We start from the raw sequence: 19,689 nt of genomic DNA on the forward strand, positions 1-19,689 counted from the left end.
TATTAACGTGTCCTACGTTTTCTCGAACTCAAGGTGGTACTTTTGATTTCGTCCATTCTTTTCTATTCCCCGAGCTAGTCCATATTTGTTTCCTTGACCCCCTATGTGGAATCAACCCTCTATGTCTCTAAAGTTCACTATTGCATGAACTGGCTCTATTATACTCCTGCCAATTTCCCTGCAAAACCTACACCTCATCTGGATAGGTAACAACATATTTCGTACCATTACCACTGACAATTCTTTAGTTTTTGATTCTTTCTAGCTCGAGTTCCTGCTACCCAAAATAGCTTTGCTCTTCAGCATCTATACGCTATATCTATAATACACAATTTAACCACGTTCACGTCTCAATCTACTATAATGAAGCACATATTCACGAATCAGTCTGGGGTTCACTCTTATGAACCCCAATGGTAATATACACTAGCATTCCCTTAGACAAATAACTGACTTATGTTGTACATCGTACTGGTTACTGTTGTACGGAGTACATCCGGCCTGTGTAGTGTTACCTAGGGAGCTTGGAAGTCTCAAATGAAGGCAATCTGCAGATATTCAGGACACAACATATAAAATATACATAAGATCTAACGGCTCGTATACTGCCACCATCACTCCAATGCTATCATCCTCTCACTCAGGACGGATATAATAAGCCTGAGATTTGTTGAGGATAATCTCAGCCAAGGCCATCAAACTTCCACCCGACAGCAACTCCAAAACCTGCACATTGGCATTGGCTTCACGGGCAATCCAATTACGAATCTCAATAGCCACCAGCGAGTCAAGGCCCAACGAAACCACTGTAATTGATGGATCCATATCCTCCAAAGAGAGAACAAGCACCTGTGCTAACTTCGCAGCCAGCGCCTCGTAGCACACTTTCAAAGCCTCCTCCTTAGATGAGGCAGCCGACAAAGTGACGTGCAGCGGCACCGACGGGCCGTCACTCTGTGAACTACTTCCCAGTGTGCCCCTAGCAGCCTCATATAGCAAGCTGAACCTCGCGTCCTGGATCCAGAAATTGTTCTCGAGTGAATCAACTCGCAGTCCTGTGATGCACTGCCCAGAACAGGACTGCTCAAGATCACCTGTCAGAGCGGCAGCTATCAACGCCAGGACTTCCGACTCATCGATGGTCTGGCCGCCGATATTCTTCATTACTTCCTGGCGTCGCTGAGCGTCGGTATCGGCCAGGTAGCCGACGTCGCTTACTGCAGCTAGGTCGATTGATGTTCCTGGAAGACCAAGGGATTTGCGGTATTCTATGAATCCATCCAGGAATGCATTTGCTGCGGAGTATGCTGCTTGGCCGCGATTGCCGATTATCCCGGCCACTGATGAGAGGACAATGAAGAAATCTAGTGGGGAATTGATCAGCGTGTTATGTAGATTCCAAGCCCCTTCTACCTTGTTGTATGACACTGCTGTAAAGTCTTCAAGAGACATGTTTTCGAAGAGCATGTCCTAAATAGGGTCATTAATTGAAAATAGATAGCATAAATGAATCCTCGTAGCAGAAAACTTACACGAAGCACCATCGAACCGTGAATAACACCACGTATAGGGGGAAGTCTTTCATTTCTTCGTTAACCAAAGCCTCGACAGACTCTTGGCTGCTGACATCGCAAGCCTTGACGATAATCTGCACTCCAAGTGGAGCTAAGGTATCAATCAACGCTTGAACTTTGTCATTAATGGCGGCTCGACGAGACACAAGGACAATGTTCTTTGCGCCCTTTGAGGACATCCACTTGGCGATACTTCGGCCTAGACCACCAGTACCACCAATCAAGATATAGGACGCATCTGGTCGTAAGAGAGTGGAACTGGTCTTGGGAGCTACAGCCTGAAAATGAACGATTAGATTTGAACATATGATCACGGATAATGTGTTTACCTTGACCTGGTCATCTTCATGAGGAACGACCACAATCTTACCCATACTCTTACCGATCTGTAGTGTACGGAATGCCTTTTCGATATCGGAAATTCGATAAATCGAAAGTGGGAGGACGGGATGCACCGAGCCCTCACTGATCAATCGACAAACATCGCCTAGGAGGCGCTTCATCAGATGCGGCTTGAAATTACCGACCTTGGTGAGATCAACCGACGAGAATGTGACGTTGTGTTCAAAAGGCTGCATGTCAAGACGGGTATTCTTCGTTATATCAGCCTTGCCAATCTCGACAAATCGTCCGAACGGCGCAAGACACTCCCAAGTCTCTCGCAAAAGGTCGCCTGCTAGGGAGTTGACGATAACATCCACACCGACCTGACCTGTAGCCCTTCGAATGCCACGAGCAAAAGATGCATCACGACTATAAAAAATGCGGTCTTCGGGAATACCGTATTGAGTAATTAAGAACTGTTTCTTCTCGATGCTTCCGACTGTAACAAATATGTCTGCGCCGATCATCTGAGCTAGCATTATGGCGGCTTGGCCAACACCACCAGCACCGGCGTGGATTAAAACCCGCTCACCGGCTTGCAGGTGACCTAGGTCAAACAGAGAGTAGTATGCCGTACAGAATACAACTGGTACTGTGGCTGCAACCTCGAATGACATGCCGGCTGGGATTTCTGCAGCGCTGGTCGCAGAGCATCGTGCGTAGGTTGAGAAACAGCCTTCTGGCATGGCCATGACTCTTTGACCAACCTTGAAATTCTTCACATTTGATCCTACACTGGAAACAACACCACTGCATTCAATTCCGATATAAGACTGTGCAAGCTGGCCCATCGAGACCACGATATCTTTGAAGTTAAGGCCACTTGCTTTGACTTGAAGTTCGATCTGGTCTTCACCTAGTGGTAGAGGATTGTCGTCTATGAAGTAGAGGGAATCGAGAGCACCCGGATTGCCAATCTGGATCTTGAAGCATCGCCCAGACTGACTGAATGGTTGGGTTGAGATTGTCATGTCGTGGGTCTCATTGTGGACGAAACTATTAGCAACATCATCTTCCACCACGCGTTGGACAAAGAGCTCTGGGCCTTTGGACTTGAACTCGAGATCCTTTGAGGGCTGGGTCCCATCGGTGGGCCATAGAGCATTAATGGCTGCCTGAATAGGCTTCTCGGGATATTCGATGTCACTAGGAGCCAACCCAAGAGTAGCTATCCTAGCCAATGTCTCCGAGCGCAAGGTGCGAGTCAAACCGACTGTCATTTGAGCATCGGGGGAATCAGTACGGTAGACCCAGAGCACAGTCTGAGCATTAAGCAGTGCGTTCTTGAGTTCCTCAAATAGCTCCTCGGTGAGATATCGCAGGGAGCTAGCTCCAGTCTGAAGTATAACGAGATGCTTCTGAGAGAAGTCCGTTTCACCAAATGTTCGGACTGAAATCTGCCATCCAGATCCATCGGACAGTGCAATGCTCAATTTATCAGCAGTACCATCAGCTTTGCCAAATTGGGTGATGAATAGATTGTGCTTGGGCTTGGTAGAATTCCCATCTGCATGAGTGTTACCTTTCAGCTCTGTATTTCCATTCGTATTTGCATCTCCAGGGATGCAAGTATGGCCATGGAATTCTGCAAGGCCATTGCGATCCTGAATGTCTCCTTCAACGGCGTTCTCAACCTCGGCCAAGGGGTGCCAATCAACCTTATAGCACAGTTTGCGAGTATCTTCGCGGTGAGTGTCTGGGTTTCTGAGAGGAGTCATTACCAGACCATCTATTGTAATTACGGGCTCCGTAGAGCCCTCTTGGGTGGCAAAAAGGTCAAATTTGGTCGGCTCGGGAGAAGGCAAGCTGGGACTACCACTACAGTAACCCTTGAGGTATTCACCAGCAGTGGTTGGGACATTGAGACCGACTGTCACACGCTTGATCATTGTCGGCATATACAGCGTGTCTAGGTCCATTCGGCCCAGTCCCTGGCCAAGGAGAGGCCAGGCAAAATGCAGAAGTCCGTCCAGAAACGATGGATGGATGGTCAAGGGAGGTTCGAATCCCTTCGGCATGACACTGCGGGTATCTCTAACGTACAGATCGCCAAACGAGTGGTGAGGGCTGGAGTAGCAGTTATCAATATCTTGGAAGATAGGACCATATCCGGCTCCTAGATCACTAAGAGCCTGGTACATATGGCACATATCGAGGTAATTAGTGGCTGATTTCTGAATTCGGTCAATCTGAGCTTTCGTGTGGGTGGTTTGAGTCTCGAATGGGCTCGATATCGCAGCGGCCTGCTGTTTCGGATCGGAGCGAACCCGCACCTGACCAGTACAGTGCTCTGTCCATCCTCGTTTTGAGGTCCATGAGCAGACACGGAACTCATCCCAAATATCAGATGATCCACGGGTGCCTTCAGCGTATGGGCGGAGAGTAATGGTGGTCTCTGCATCTGTATCATCACTGAGCACAAGTGCTGAGCCCACAATAACCTCCCTTAGTTCAAATTGGGAGATTTGAATATCAGCTTGCTCCGCGCGTCGTTGAGCGGCCTCAATAGCCATCACCAACTATTGGACAGTCAGTAAGAATAACTTAGATAAGTCATCATTTATTGAATTTACATAGCCTGCCATGGGGTAAACGACCACCCCCTGCATCTTGTGGTCCCGGAGATAGGGAACCTCATCTAAGCGGATGATGTTCCGCCATGTTGGCTCCAGATCATTTGAATAATTTGCCAATACTCCCAAGACATCGTTCCTGGCACGATCTCTGCCCGTATGCTTCTGCGAAATACGGGCAACGTGCCAGTACCGAGTTCCATGTTGCCAAGGGTAACGAGGCAAGTTACTTAAGAACCAACGGTTTGCTGCACTGGTCTTGGGGAAATTTACTCCTGTCATATTGAGTGTCGCACCTCGCACATAGGCCGCAGCGGCGGTATCTAAAACCGACTCAGCCGCATCCACTTGACGAAGAATGGTTGGTGTATATGCAATCTTGGAGACAGTGGGACCCAAGCTCTTCAGAGTATCCATGATGGGGCCCTTCAATGTAGAGTGTGGACCAATTTCCACAAGAAGGTTGGGGCGTGTTTCATCATCCGACACAATCTTGCCAAGCGCATCAGAGAACAACACCGGTGATGTCAAGTTCGCAATCCAGTATCCTGGACCAAGCTCAGAAGGTTCTGCAAAGCGTCCAAACACAGATGAAAAGAAAGATGGAGTTGCCGATGGGAAGCGCTGGATAGTCTCAATCGCAGTCAAGTAAGCCTCAGCAACCTTCTTCATGTGGTCTGAGTGGTAGGCAACATCAATCCTCAATTTCCGGTTGAAAAGTTTCTTGTCTTCAAGAACCCTTTCGAGTTCATCAATTGCGGACACATCTCCCGACACTGTCACACTGGAAGGACTGTTCACGCAAGCAATTGTGGCGTAACCAGATAGAGCCTTCAACATAGGCTGAATAGCCTCGCAACTGGTGCCAACGGCAATCATGGTGCCCTTGAGGGACGGGAACGAGGATTTGAGTAAGGAGACCATTTGACCACGCCAGTAAGCTAGAGCCATGGTTCCCTCCAAGTCATAAATCCCCGCAGCGTAGGCTGCACTAATTTCTCCAGAACTGTGGCCAACGACTGAAGCAGGACGGATTCCCCAAGATTCCAGAAGATTGACTAGTGCAATCTGAAGCGCTGTGCAGGCCGGTTGGCTCAGATAGGGAGTGTCAATTTCAGAGGTACTGGCATCCTTTTCCAACTCCTCGATAAGTGAGAACTCAGCGCCGAGATCCCGTAGGCATTGATCGGCTCGTGTGATGGCCAACTTGTAGATAGGGTACTCATGCATAAGAGGAACACCCATCCGTGCCCACTGAGCCCCTTGGCCCGTGAAGACAAACGAGACTATCGGGGTGCCTAGAACCCTGGATGGGTTGATCTTCAGTTGAGCAAGACGGATTCCAAGTTCATCTAGCGAGGTAGCTGACACGCCAACTCGGTATGAGAGTTGGGACATCTTGTTCCCTAGAGTATAAGCAAAGTTGCCGAATAGAGTCTTTTCGAAAACTTCTGGGTGTTGTTCGAAGTAGATACCGTAATCTTTAATCCTAGTTCGTAGAGACTCCTTGTCGTTGGCAGAGATCAAGAACAGCTTGCGTTTGGGGTCCACCTCAACATCCTCAACAGCTTCATCTGGGGCTTTGGACGATAGCGGTGCTTTTTCAAGAACGGCATGTGCATTGGTACCCCCAAATCCGTAGTTAGACACACTAAGGTATTTTCTGTGAGAAGGCCAGGGCCGCGTCGTCGTTAAAATTTTCATATTCCACTCGCTCATAGGAATATTAGGATTCGCTTTCTTGAACTCAGCATTCGGAAGCATCAACTCTCTGTCAAGCATCATGGCTGCTTTAATGATGGCAATTATGCCACTGGCGCCCTCCAAGTGCCCAATGTTGGATTTGACCGATCCAATGTAAAGCGGGCTCCTCGGGGTGCGATTCCTTCCGAGTGCCGCATGGACTGCTGTAGCTTCGATAGGATCGCCGGCCTTTGTTCCTGTTCCATGCATTTCTACAAACCCGCATTCGTCTGGATTGAGGTTGGCTTCTTTATAGACCCGCCGAATTAGCTCTTCCTGGGCTTGCCCATTTGGTAGTGTAATTCCCTGTGTTCTCCCGTCTTGATTGACTCCTGAATGTACAATGATAGCTCGGACGGTATCTTTATCACGCAATGCGGCGTCTAGAGGTTTCAGAATTACGACACCAGAGCCCTCACCTCGCGCAAAACCGGATGTGGCTCTCTCGTCGAAAGAGAAGGTTTTACCCTCATCATTAAACAGCCTATGTAATTTCGTACAGTTAGATGTTATGGTCCCGAACTTGGCTTAGAGAACACAAAAGCACTCACTGTGACATGGACATAGAAACCCAAATATCCGGTACAAGGTTAAGGTGACAACCAACAACGAGGGCTTCCTCAGACTCCTCACTTCGCAAGCTTTGTACTGCATAATGGAGTGCGACAAGTGAAGAAGAACAAGCCGTGTCCACTGTGATACTAGGCCCCCGTAGATCGAAAAAGTATGAGATGCGGTTGGATTGCAGAGAGGCCGCGCAGCCGGTGGCTTGGTGCATGGGGATAGTCTCGATATCGCGGACGTTATTGAGCTCATAATCAGAGAAATTACCTCCGGCAAAAACGCCCACGTTTCGGTGGGCAAGATTCTCTTTGGGAATGCCAGCACTCTCCAACGCCTCATATGCGCACTCCAGCAGCAAGCGTTGTTGGGGGTCCATGGACGTAGCTTCTTGGACGGTGAGGTTAAAAAAGGGAGCATCAAAACGGGCAATGTCCTCGTCGAGGAAGTAGCCTCCCTTCGGGTTGAAGGAACCAACCTTGGACGGGTTAGGGTGGCGAAATGCTTCGACGGAGAAGCGGTCTTTGGGAATGGGTGACCAGCCACTTCGAGCTCGGGTGCATAGTTCCCACAGATCACTAGGGGATGTAACTTGCCCTGGCAGCCGGCAAGCATACCCGATGATAGCGATAGGTTGGGGTGTGCCCTGCTCGCCATGAGGAGCACCTTCAGAACCAGCACCGTTCATGTTTGTCATGGTGAAGAGTGCAGAAGGTGCAATTGTAACGCGGTTCTAAAGGATTTATGGGGGCCACATAGGCGACATCGGGAAAATCGGGGAAATGGGCTGCCTGGGTGGCTATGATGCATTATATAGAGTTGCAAATACCTCACCCCAGCACTCCTGCTGCGGGTTATTTTGGGGGTGCACGGCTCAGTGAAGCTGTCTCTGCTCCGGGCCATCGATGCTCTGCTAGCATTGGGTGATCGGTGGTTATTCCCGAATTGGTGACTTTGACTGAATGTTGTACCGTCCCACATTATTCGATCGAGCAACTGTTTGTGGGAAGTTGATTCTCGGCGGAAATCCCGTGCTTCTATTTCATTTGCTTTACACCATTCGTACAGCCCGAGCGGTAATTTACGTATTTCCTACTATTTACTTGCAGTTTGTCTTCAATACTGATTTCTATATTTCATCCTTGCCTCCCCTCCTTTTTGTCTCGAGTACGCAAGATCAGATCATATATTCCCCACCTAGATTGTTGCATGTTGATACAAAGATGAGGTTCTTATGTCTTCATGGTGCCATTGGCAACATCGACGTAGGTTATGGGAGACATTATGACGAACATCGATCCTAACCTCTCTATCGCAGAATATCAATATCCAGCTTGGTAATTGTGATTTAACTTTAGGGATTGGGAATGAGGAACCACTGATAATATTGCAGATCCGCTAGTGAAGCAGATGGCCATGGACGGTTTCGCTTCGTTCCATTATATCAACGGTCCAGTTCCTGTATCTCCACCGGCAGGTACGATCTCTTCGAGCTCAAACATTGATAAAATCCGACGAGATAATTTCCCTAGGGTTCACGGAATATTTTGGTATCGGGCCACACTACCGGTGGTTGGAGGATGGAGGAGTAGCAGAGGACTCGATGATATCTCGTGTTCGAAAATCTCCCCATGGCTCGTCCCCTGAAGATGCAATGAGAGCGTTGGGTAAAGACTGGGATGGCCACTGGAACAATCACCATCAAGTCATGAAGTACCTCTATGATACGCTGGAGAAGAACCCCGATATCGAAGGCATCATCGGATATAGCGAGGGTGCTACAATGGCTGCAAGTCTAATCCTTGATGAGGATAGAAAGGCACAGGAGACTGGCCGTCCACGTCAAATAAAATGCGCGGTTTTCTTCACCGGCTGGCCTCCTCTCTCCCCCGAGGAGGACGTGGTCCTAGCAGATGAGAGCGACTATACCCTGGACATTCCGACGCTTCACGTGGTTGGTGCGGATGGTAATTTTAATTGCGTATTGCCCATGTCAAACAATATACTCACTATGTGTCTTTGGCACAGACCCCTACCGATACGGCGCGCTAGCCTTGTTCAACATTTGTGACCCTGATACTGCAGCGATGTTCGACACTGGACGGGGCCACACTATTCCTCGGTCCGGCCCGGTCATCACAGAGTTGGGAAATGCGGTGCGAGACTTAATTGATAGAACATATCAAGTGTAGTCGAGGGCGGTGGTTCATGGGAAGTACAAAGTCCTTCTGTACGCGGTGTGACAGCACAAGGCCCGTTGAGGAATACACGAACTCACGTTTGAAGAGCTCCAGATCCTAAAAGACCATATTCTGCAAAATAGTTAGATTTTGAACCTTGATATACAGTTATTCACCCAAATCTTATCCAGCGTTGCCTCTTGCCTTCTTTGTGGAGTGAAGGCCAGCCCGAGTATCAGCAAATCGAGATGGTGTGCTACCCACCAGCAGTTATAGCAGCTTTTCTGGGCGACAAAATTCTCTCTAAACCAGTTAGAATTGTAATCGAAAACTTGCCTACTGCTATTTTACTCTCCCAAAGCACTAGTATAGTTCCTCGGGTGCTACCGTTCTCGAAGCGCTGGGAACTCTAGCCGATGGAGCTCTAATATATAGCCAAGTTGATGTACTTAAAGCTTGGGCGGCAATTAAGCTGAGCTATGACACGTCAATGTTGTAGATTACAATCTCAAAATATCTGCCTCCATACTTCGACATTTGGTATTACGTGTCTCGCCATACCCTAACCCGAATATGTACGAGAAAAGAGCAAGATGAATGTCATTCATATTACCATCTACAATTAGAATTCAAAATATTAGTGCCAATCAAAGATTGACATGGCCTAGCCAGCCCCTTGTAGTAACGGTACTTCGTACGCTCGGGGGGTAATAAGGCAACGGTCAACAAAGTTGGGGATTTTCTCTTTGACACCGAAGTTATAAGGAGGAAACAACAAGCGAAGAAATTCAAAGGATGGCGCTACTTCTTGGACAAATCAACAGTAGCCTTCGAGTCTCGAATGTGACTTCATACCCTACAAAATGTACAACGTGGTCGTGAAAATCGTTTGGGCACTATCAACTGTCATTTTTATGTTGACCCAGACCTACGCGCAGTCTGTGTCGGAGGATGAATGTGCGACGAGTGTTCATGCCATTATCGCCAGAGGTCAAGGCGGGGGCGATGATTTGAATGTGATGAGCACTCTTTCAGACCTGATCCTGAAGCAGATCCCCGGCTCGACAACCCTCGGCTTACCCTACGATCACCAAAACGTCCTAACTGACTATGCCAAATTGCACACTGTTCACGACGGTGCTGTTCTAATGCAGCAGTTTGTGCAGGAGTACAGCGAAAGTTGCCCCCAAACTAAGATTGTGGTAGTGGGATATTCAATGGTGCGCCAATATCACATCCACACATAACAATCTGTGCTTGTATGATGACAATCAATCACCCGAAATGCTAAGGCTCATTGCCATCTAGGGAGCAGTTCTCATGATGGATTCTCTGTGCGGAACTAGTGAGGTCGGATTTTTCTTCGTCGCCCCTCTCGCACGATCCTACCACTCGACTAGTACGTGATTTCGAGGCACATTTCAGAGAACACGAATCTGATCAAATACTAGTCATAGCTGCGATCGCATATGGTGATGAGACATACATTCCTGGAATGCCGTGGAATGTGGGTAATTGCGCACTAGGTATAGGTGTGAGTACTACAAACCCCCAGATTCCAGTGCCGAATTACAATCTAAAGTGAATGGATCAGCTTCTTCCCCGATTTAACTCAGCCTTGTGTGGACCTTTTTCTAGCTCAATACGCAGCTATTGTGATTACGGTGATGAGCAATGCTGCTCGCCATACCCACCAGACGGCAATGCCGCACATCACCACTACATATGGAAGTACAACCAAGACGTCGTGGACTTTATCAAACACCGTCTAGCCATGATTGGGCAGTAATTATGTCCGCTTTATAATGGAAACCATGGATAATAGGAGGTGAAGGGAGATACTTGTCATTTACAGGCGAGCTCGGGGGCTTTCCGAACTATAGAGATAGCAAAATACGTGATGGGCCCTAGAAATGTATCTCGGTGTATTTCTTGAGTCTGCCCACGTAGGTTGGCACTGCCGCTCATCCGTAATCCAATCAGAATCATAGTATACTACCGGCACTACACAAGTTCGAGATATCTGAAATGGAAAGATACTACTCCGGATCCTAAATCATGGGTGGTACGTTGGGACTAGGTGAACTGTGCATTCTGTTCTGAGACATCGTACGACCTAGAATCAATCCCCTCTACATAGTACCCAGGGTAACAATAGCAAATAACCTCAAATTGTGGGTATCGGGTTAGCGTTCTATGCAAAAGCTAAAGCTTTGGTGTCACATATGTACTACGGAAATACCTGGGTACAATGGATGATTTCGGGTCTACCCCTTGATTTGTTCTGATCCAACCTAATTCAAATTCACCTTGTTCCTCCATTGTACAACATGCAGGCTTTGATGTAGGTGGTTTCTTAAATAGGAGTTTGACCTGTATCCAGTTTGATTCTCAAACTTCTCTGATCTCATACATAATACCCATATATGATTCTCGGACCCTAGTTTTGCAATCCAAGAAGCAAACCATAATCCCTTATCTTAAAATCATGACCTCGGTGTCCACTTAGGCTGGGCCTCCCTATGAAAGGGGTTGTTCCTGAAGTCCTGGAGTCTATATTCAAAGCTTAGTAAAACGGCCATTGCTCCCGAGGTCCTTAGATCCATCCGCAGCTAGCTGCTCACAAGTTTAAATATATATAAGCGTGATTAACATCTCATATTTCCAAGGAAGCTCCTTGAGCACTTTGGGGTCCAATAATATTGTAAACAAAGAAGCGTGTATCTCATACTGTTCTAGCGAGGCGATATATATATACGAAGGTGACCATTGGTGAAGAATGACGTCTGCCGTGGAAGACACGGTAGTCAACCTTGGAATCTGGATATAGATTTTTACCATTCCTATTGGCCATGCATGAACATGAAGCAGCTATTGATCTTACCTAATATCACTTCCACTGAAGGTGAAGCCGAAGACGTACACACATAACCTTGGAAGTTTGTACACAACCGCATCGAGGTATACAGATCAGCAACTAATCCCGTTTCGGCGATCTCTCCTTTTTTCTTTTTTTCCTTCTTCAACAACCACAAGCCTCTCTCGTTCTCTATGTTCTCTCTAGCCCGTCAATTCTCCGGAGTCCGCTCCAAGCCTCTGCTCTTCACCAGTCAAAAATTCACCCGATCGACCCAGGTACCCCACCGCCTGTCCTCGAACTCCCCGAGATCTTCGCCGCCACGCGCACCCTCCGCCCCTCAATCCAGCCGCTCCAATTTCCCAATCATCCCAATCATCCTCATAACCGCCATCAGTTCCGGCGCCTACGTCTACCTTGTCAAGTCCCGCACCGGCATCAACACACGCAAAGACTAGCTTGAAGTAAGCAAGGCCTAGCCCGTACAAAAAGAAATAACCCCCCCCAACTAACTTCCGTTTCAAGACAAGTGCTGCCCCTCCACACACCGACACACACCCCCACAAACAACCCCCTTAACATTCATCTCATCTTCCTCAACCTCCCAACCACAAACAAAACCAACCACCCACAATGTCCACCCCCCGCTTCTCTCCAAACGACGTAACAGTCGTCTTCTTCCTCGGCGGCCCAGGCAGCGGAAAGGGCACTCAATCCGCGAACCTCGTCAAAGACTACGGCTTCGTGCATCTCTCCGCGGGCGATCTCCTACGCGCCGAACAAGTCCGTGAAGGCAGCCAGTACGGCGAGCTGATCCGCGAATACATCCGCGAAGGCAAGATCGTGCCTATGGAAGTGACCGTTGCGTTGCTGTCGAATGCCATGGCCGATTCACTGGCGACCTCGCCGCCTCCGGCTGGTACCAAGGCTCGTTTCTTGATTGATGGGTTCCCGCGCAAGCTCGACCAGGCTGTTTTCTTCGAGGAGACTGTTTGTCCCTCTGAGCTTGTCTTGTTCCTTGATTGCCCCGAGGATGTCATGGAGGCTAGATTGTTGAAGCGTGGTGAGACTAGTGGCCGTGATGATGACAATGCGGCTTCTATTCGCAAGCGTTTCCGTACCTTTGTTGAGACTTCTATGCCTGTTGTTGATGATTTCAAGAAGAAGGATAAGGTTGTTTGGGTTAAGGCTGATAGCTCGGTTGAGCAGGTCTATGAGGAGGTTAAGGCCGGTATTGAGGCTCGTGGTTTGCAGGCTCGCTAGGAAGTGTTCTTGTTCTTGTATGGATGTAAATAGAGTTGAGGTCAATTTAGGGGGTGAGAGTTGGGTGATTTCTTGTTCAACTTGGAAATAGACCCTGGGAGTATAGTATAGACGAATTTAAGCGTTTTTAAACTTGAGCTGCTTGTTTAGATGGATGCTTGGCCTCCCCCTCAAAACCAATCAAGTTGTTGATTACGGATATGAACCAAGACCAGTCTAAAGAAATATAATATTCTTTAAGCCGGAGTAAAAAAAAATAGAACAAAAGAAAGTTATCCCTCCGGAAAACATAAACAAGACTAAGATTGACATGACATGACTCGTGCGGTCCCAAACATCCAACGGGGGCAGTAAAAATCCAACCCTACAATTGGCCAGGGAAAAAAGAAATGCATGAGGAAAAGACAGCGAGATTTCCCCTCTATTAACTGAAAGATTTTTGTGTTCTGTGAACTTTTCCATTCATAAAAAAAAGGACACATCTATTCGGCAGTAGCCTCAATCTGCGCGGGTTGAATGCGTCGGCGGTCACCGTTACCGTTGCGGTTGGAGTTGGCTTCTTGGTCAGCCGCGGCCTGGATACCCTCGCGGGCGAAACGCTCACGCTCGGAGCGGATCACGTTCAGAACGTTCTCGAGGGAACGGCGCCAGACCATCAGGCGTCCTTGGACCTCGGACCACTGCTTCTCACCGAAGACACGGTAAGTGGCGCGGTGCACAAGGAACTCGGACTTCAGCTGGGACAGTCTGCCCTCGACGAGGCCGGCACGAATGGTGTCGATGACCCACATCTCGACATCGGAGGCGGGGACGCGCAGAGCAGAGGCGATGGTGGCGTAGGGGAGCGAGCGCGAAGGGGTGGAAGATGCCAGCGAGGTGAGAGTGAGGAGACGCATCTTGGTCTGCAGGGCATCGGCGGACTCGGCGAGCACACCGCCAGAGATGGAAGCGAGCGGGTTGGCAGCCACGAAGGTCTCGTAGGCGTCGAGGGTGTCCGAGGTGAAGATCTCAAGCAGCTCGAAGAGAATGCTGTCGCTAGAGCGCAGGGCCTGCACGGCGTCTGAGGCGGTCAAGGGAGTGAAGTCGAAGACGGTGGAGCGACGCAGAGCGGTAGCAAGTGCGCGGACAGCTAACTCGCGGCTCTCGGGCTTGCTGACGTCGGCAGGGTCGATGGTCTCGAGCGCTTGGACGATGTGAGTCTGGGCCAAATCCTCATCACCAGCAGCGGTGGAGGCCTCGGCAATGGCGATGTGCAACTTCCGGGTGTCATCGCTGTCCAACTCCCACGAGGCGAGCCATGTGGGGAGCTGCGAAGTGAGCTGGGGCTTGAGGGCCTCGAAAGCAATTCCAGATCCAGACTGGCGGATCACGGCCACAACAGCGAGAAGAACGTGGTACCGGCTCGAATCGTTGGAAGACAGGGTGTTGAAAATGGTGGTGAGAATAGAGATGGCGAGCGTGGGGCCGAACTGAGGCGAGGTGGTGATGGGCTTAGCGAGATAGGTGCAGATGCGAGGAAGGAACACGTCGGCGTCGGAAGACTGGTGAACGAGGTGGACCAGGAGGTTGTAGGCGGAGGTGATCTCTGCGTTTTTTTAAAAAAATCTATGTTAGTTTTTGTCCGTCAAAGATCACAAAGTGTCGCCAGATTCCGACTATCTCCAGATCAGTCTTTTGTCGACACTTTTCAGCCACTTACCCTTCTCGGGGGCACTGTTCAAAGCGGTAGCGGAGGACACAAGCTTCTTAAGGACTTCATCGCGCTGCTTAAGGTCTGCCTCGCCTTCAGACTGTTCCTGCTGGCGGAGAGGTTCGAGGAGCGGGGCGATCTCGGACTGGAGGCTACCCTCTTTGCGGAGGGCATCGATGTACTGGGCAAACTCGTCGGCGAGCTCGGAGAAGGAACCCTCAATGAGGAGGGTATTGGTAGGGGCGGGCATGATGTTGGATGTGGGAAAAGGAGAGGAAGAGAGAACGTGAAGTTCTTGATGGTGGAGTCTATCGATAAGTTGAGAAATTTCAGTGTGTGCCAAAAAAGTCTTGGCGAGAGGAACACCACAGTTGAAACATCTCGACGGATCTGCCTTTTGACTCTTCTTTTGACTCGATTTCGAATCTTTTTATTTACATAAAATATTTAATATTTACGCTACGACCTTCACACCGATTTTTTTCCTGGCTAATGGGGTTGGCAATAATTGGTGATATTACTTTTAATCGAATAGTTCATGCGCGAAATGGGTCACCTGCGCAGACAAATAAAGAACTCCAAGCCAAAGCAAAACAAGAAAGGACAGGCGCCACGTTCATAAACATGTGGACAATCATAATGAATGAAGAGTATTCAGAGGGGAATCGAATGTCTCGAAGAGGAGAAAAAAAAGCAAATGGCATCGCGATGAGTTAAGGGAATACAACAAAGAGGACGCTATGCGACCCAACCGTCAAGAGGCAATTAGCTTCCCAAAGACCGAAGAATCTCGTTCCTTTACAGGACCATGCGCGCAGCAACGAACATGAGACCAGCCATCAGACCAGTGGAGTACTGAGTCAGGTCACCGAGAGCGACAGCGGCGTTGGTGGTCGTGCTGGCAGGAGCCACGGAGGAAGTCTCGGAGCTGGAAGACTCGGTCGCAGTGGCCAAGGCGAGAGTGGTCGAAGACATGATGGTGGAAGAAGCGGTGGTGGTCACCGCACTGGCGTTCTTGGAGCCACAGTCGGCAGCCTTCTTGCAGGCACGCTGACCCTCAGCATCGTTGGGGTGCGAGTTGATGCACTGAACATAGGTTTCCTGGCAGACGAAGAAAGGAATGGTCTGCGAGTAAGGGGTCACGTCGGGGATGGTACCATCGCTGCACACACAGCCGAACTTCAGGGTAGTCTGTTCCAACCGTTAATCTCCTGGTCATACAGACGCGATCCATATCAACATACCGGGTCACACGAGTTAAGCTTGGTGCCTTGTCCGCAAATTTGGGGACAGGTGTTGCGCTGAGCGGCGCAGTAGCCGGCTATTTGATCAGCATTGTGTTGTTTGAAGAACTGTCAAGGTACATACACAGGTCGCTAGGCTTTACCAAACCGATGTTGAAGCCAGCGGGGAAGGTGTAAGTGTCAGTGGCATTTTGAGCCATGACGGAAGTAGCCAGAGCCGAAAGGAAGACAATTGAGGAACGCATGATGGATAGAATTAGAATTAGAGATGCTGTGTGTGTATGAGAAGAGTCGAGTAAAGAATTGAGGAGAGAGAGAGGAGGGAGATAAGAAAGAAGAAGAAAAACAAAGAATGGGCAGGTACTTTGTATGCAGCAGGTCCCAGGGTCCCAGGGTCCCAAGATCCAAGGTATTTTCAAGGTATTTTCAAAGTTTCTTGGTTTTTTGGTTTTTTGGTTTTTTGGTTTTTTTAGAAACCAAACTGGAAGGAACTTTCCTGCAGGGTAACCCCCTAATTGGCATACCAGGTGTACACAGGTGGAGAGAGATATATCACTAGCTACATAATACTGTAATTATTTCATATTAGTTCAGTTGCACAGGCCCTGTTTTACTTGTTTTGAATCATTTTTCGCTATACGCCTGACCTAAAAGGGTCGGCAAAAGGTAACCCACTCCAAATTGGAGGGTCCTTGGCTGTGTAACTAAACCCAGTCAGGCCAAGTTTCCCCTGCCGCTACAATCCGTACGAATCAGAAGTCTCTGCACGGAGATTGTTGAATGCACTATATGTGCTATAGTGCGCTACACTGATACAGGACCCTTTGATAAGGTTATGGTTCCTCTGTTTACTTTCGCATTCTTGCCCGAATTCCCAGATTCTCAGATTCCCAGATTCCGAGATTACCAGGTTCCCAGGTTCCCCCATGATATCCCTTACGATTAACTGCCGGCTACATGCCGGGGGTGAGACAATGCATTGTCTGTGCGTAATAGCTGCATGATTGGTTCTTCAATTCAAGGCAGGGGAATATCTACTTCAAAGCTTCTGATGTTCGCTCCACCGCAAATCAATTTTCCAAGTCTCGCACCTCATTGGACCGCCCTGAATGAATTGACCCAATATATCCACGTGACTGTTCATCATGCCCTGATCCGTTTTAGCCGGAGCCGAGGTTAATTGATTGACCGTTGACGCTCTTCCAAGGTTGGCTAATATATGTACTGAAGCACTACTGAAACCGCTGAAACACCCTGCTACGTCCTTTGTTTACACCCCGCTTATGACAATTGACCCCAATATAACCAAGACAAAACAACAACGCAAAAAAAAAAAAAAATAAAAAAGAAATGGCCGACCCAGCCCCCGCCATCGCGCATCTCCGCACCAACTCATGGGCAAACAACTTGATCTCCTCGGCCGACTACACACCAATCGAGACCGACTCCCGGCGGCTAAAGCCCACAACCGGTGAAGATGGTTACTTCGCGCAAACCCTCAACACACCCTCCACAATCCCTCACTGTCTGACTTTGCAACGTCGCAATATCACACCCGCACCTGCTGAAGTCCCCACCTGGCTACCCGCAACAAAACAAGATGCCGCATCCGCTGCAAAGCCCACCCCGGGCCTGAATCCTGCGGATATCATTATGATCTTCGATCTTAGCAGCCCTGGTCTGTCCGGCCACCCATCCACTGTGCATGGCGGCCTTGTCGCGACGCTAATTGACGAGGCCATGTCCCTCGCTGTCGCAGCGCATACCAATGCGCCCACGGCACCCACTACGGCCGAGGATAACCCGCGCGGGAAGATCTTCACTGCACAACTAGACGTCAGGTATAAAAAGCGGGTGGTTACGCCTGCTTTGCTGGTTGTCAAGGCGCGAGTTATTGGGGGGGTCGGGAGGAAATTCTGGGTGCGGGCGCAGGCGCTGCAGGAGGATGAGGAGAGCGCTGGGGGACATTTGGAGTGGGCTAAGAGGAAGGTTGTCAAGGCTGATGCCATGGCATTTTGGATTGAGACATCTGACTCGAAGTTGTGAGCGTCACCCTTCTCTTTTCTTTTCAGGCTCAAAACTTGAAGCTTAGACTTGGGGATCGACCTCCCCGCTGTACATTCTGGGGATTTTGATCCCGTATATACGCAACACCCCGATTCTACACATAGCATTAACCAGCTAGATCATATATAGAACAGAAACTAAGCCTGGATTGAACATACAAAATCTATCCTTTAAATTGTATATACATCTATGAGACAACAATCTACAACTTCTCCATCTTCCTAGTCCCAACATTCCGACTAGCACTAACAACCAACCCAACCTGCGTACTCAACGCAATAACCTCCCCATTCTCATCAAGAACCGTAACCTCCAAATCCGTCCGCCCGTCCCTAACAACCTTAGTCTCAATCCGACTATAAAGCCACTCCACCCCCTCAGCAGGAAGATGCTTCTTCATATCGACATTGAGCGTAACAGTGGGATACCAAAACTTGGCCTTCTCCCCAGCAAGCGAATTCCCACTCTCCTTCGCCGCAGCAGTAGCAGACACAGTGTCAAACCCATCCAACGCCATGGGAAACATGTCAATAAGGTACGCCACCGCGGCCTCCGTCCAGCGACCATTCACATCACCCCCAGGCCGGAACCTAGCCCACTGATCGATCCCCATATTCCCAGATCGTTTCTGCTGCGTCTCCCCAACACCAGGACCAAACAGCTCAATCTGTGCCGCCGCCTTACGGAACGACACGAAAGGCGCCTCAAGCTTCCTCCAAGCCCCGTCAGTCCCCGTCCGGCCCAGCGCTGCCAGATCAACGGACCCGTCCGCGCGCGAACCCGACACCGGAGCAGGGTAAGGCTTCCACCCTGTGTTCGCGCTAATGCCCACCTCGGCATCTGGCGGGCTGACGGTCACATAGCCAGCAACCATGATGTCCATCTGGCCGGGTTTCTTTTCAGAGGGCTGTAGTAGCCTGATGTGGATTGTGCTTGTGCGCGCGCCGATCTTGACGTCTTCAACTTCGAAGGTTGCGGGTCCTGAAGCTGTGCGTCGTAGGAAAGATAGCTGGATTGAGATTGGGGACGCGGCGCTTTTGTATTGCTTTGGATGGGCATGCGCGAAGTGCGTTAGGGTTAGTTGGTAGATTACGGCTGTTGTATAGCCTCCGTGTGGGACTGACGGGGGTGTTAGTTTTTGGTTCATGGGAGGTGAGCTTTTACATGGGGGTCTGGTTATACCGGTTCCAATGCACCATTCTGGTCGGAGGAAGGCGCTGTATTTGTTGGGGCCTTGGGGAGTGACCTTGATGGCCTCCTGGAATGATGGGTTGACGGTGGACATGACTTGTGATGTTTGATATGTATAGGGTTTAGATGAAAATGGTCTCAAGGTCTAAGTAAGATCATTTATATAGCTGATATACAAAGTAGAACATCCTTTCCCCACATACCAAGGTTATCGCATCGGCGAACCTCGGCTTTTTCCCCAGACAGCCGAGAAGCTGAGTCAGCAGATTAACCTCCCGCAGGACTGGGCACGGGAAATCTTTCTTTTGAAGGTTTGAAGGACATTGAAGCGAGAAGGTTGGAATATAGCAAATGTATCTAAA

The 19,689-nt window shown here is 49.3% G+C and overlaps 9 protein-coding genes across 9 annotated transcripts; 5 read left to right on the forward strand and 4 right to left on the reverse strand.

The window, feature by feature from the left end:
* Positions 1-636: 636 nt before the first annotated feature.
* Positions 637-7,532, reverse strand: N7487_005956 (type I polyketide synthase; the record flags this gene model as incomplete). The annotated part of the gene is made up of 5 exons (XM_056873703.1): positions 637-1,470; positions 1,550-1,852; positions 1,904-4,477; positions 4,532-6,758; positions 6,826-7,532. The coding sequence occupies 5 exons, from the start codon at positions 7,530-7,532 to the stop codon at positions 637-639; spliced, it is 6,645 nt and encodes a 2,214-aa protein (XP_056731423.1).
* A 526-nt stretch (positions 7,533-8,058) lies between these two features.
* N7487_005957 (uncharacterized protein) lies at positions 8,059-9,027 on the forward strand (the record flags this gene model as incomplete). The annotated part of the gene is made up of 5 exons (XM_056873704.1): positions 8,059-8,100; positions 8,154-8,172; positions 8,229-8,312; positions 8,368-8,802; positions 8,864-9,027. 5 exons carry the CDS (start codon positions 8,059-8,061, stop codon positions 9,025-9,027), a joined length of 744 nt encoding a protein of 247 aa, XP_056731424.1.
* Positions 9,028-9,878: 851 nt separating this feature from the next.
* N7487_005958 (uncharacterized protein) lies at positions 9,879-10,787 on the forward strand (the record flags this gene model as incomplete). The annotated part of the gene is made up of 4 exons (XM_056873705.1): positions 9,879-10,235; positions 10,324-10,414; positions 10,467-10,526; positions 10,654-10,787. The coding sequence occupies 4 exons, from the start codon at positions 9,879-9,881 to the stop codon at positions 10,785-10,787; spliced, it is 642 nt and encodes a 213-aa protein (XP_056731425.1).
* A 1,279-nt stretch (positions 10,788-12,066) lies between these two features.
* N7487_005959 (uncharacterized protein) lies at positions 12,067-12,330 on the forward strand (the record flags this gene model as incomplete). The annotated part of the gene is made up of 1 exon (XM_056873706.1): positions 12,067-12,330. The coding sequence occupies one exon, from the start codon at positions 12,067-12,069 to the stop codon at positions 12,328-12,330; it is 264 nt and encodes an 87-aa protein (XP_056731426.1).
* Positions 12,331-12,505: 175 nt separating this feature from the next.
* ura6 (uridylate kinase ura6) lies at positions 12,506-13,135 on the forward strand (the record flags this gene model as incomplete). Its single annotated transcript, XM_056873707.1, has 1 exon — positions 12,506-13,135. One exon carries the CDS (start codon positions 12,506-12,508, stop codon positions 13,133-13,135), a length of 630 nt encoding a protein of 209 aa, XP_056731427.1.
* A 482-nt stretch (positions 13,136-13,617) lies between these two features.
* On the reverse strand, positions 13,618-15,155 carry N7487_005961 (PCI domain protein; the record flags this gene model as incomplete). Its single annotated transcript, XM_056873708.1, has 2 exons — positions 14,835-15,155; positions 13,618-14,720 (listed from the first exon to the last, which is right to left on the reverse strand). The coding sequence occupies exons 1-2, from the start codon at positions 15,073-15,075 to the stop codon at positions 13,618-13,620; spliced, it is 1,344 nt and encodes a 447-aa protein (XP_056731428.1). The 5' UTR covers positions 15,076-15,155.
* A 468-nt stretch (positions 15,156-15,623) lies between these two features.
* Positions 15,624-16,314, reverse strand: N7487_005962 (uncharacterized protein; the record flags this gene model as incomplete). Its single annotated transcript, XM_056873709.1, has 3 exons — positions 15,624-16,016; positions 16,070-16,146; positions 16,194-16,314. 3 exons carry the CDS (start codon positions 16,312-16,314, stop codon positions 15,624-15,626), a joined length of 591 nt encoding a protein of 196 aa, XP_056731429.1.
* A 1,105-nt stretch (positions 16,315-17,419) lies between these two features.
* On the forward strand, positions 17,420-18,115 carry N7487_005963 (PaaI family thioesterase; the record flags this gene model as incomplete). The annotated part of the gene is made up of 1 exon (XM_056873710.1): positions 17,420-18,115. One exon carries the CDS (start codon positions 17,420-17,422, stop codon positions 18,113-18,115), a length of 696 nt encoding a protein of 231 aa, XP_056731430.1.
* Positions 18,116-18,338: 223 nt separating this feature from the next.
* On the reverse strand, positions 18,339-19,421 carry N7487_005964 (thioesterase family protein; the record flags this gene model as incomplete). Its single annotated transcript, XM_056873711.1, has 2 exons — positions 18,339-19,255; positions 19,319-19,421. 2 exons carry the CDS (start codon positions 19,419-19,421, stop codon positions 18,339-18,341), a joined length of 1,020 nt encoding a protein of 339 aa, XP_056731431.1.
* Positions 19,422-19,689: the final 268 nt, after the last annotated feature.

Source organism: Penicillium crustosum, assembly GCF_028827405.1.
Source record: "Penicillium crustosum strain IBT 35664 chromosome Unknown utg000002l_segment0_segment0, whole genome shotgun sequence".
NCBI classification, from domain to species: Eukaryota; Fungi; Ascomycota; class Eurotiomycetes; order Eurotiales; family Aspergillaceae; genus Penicillium; species Penicillium crustosum.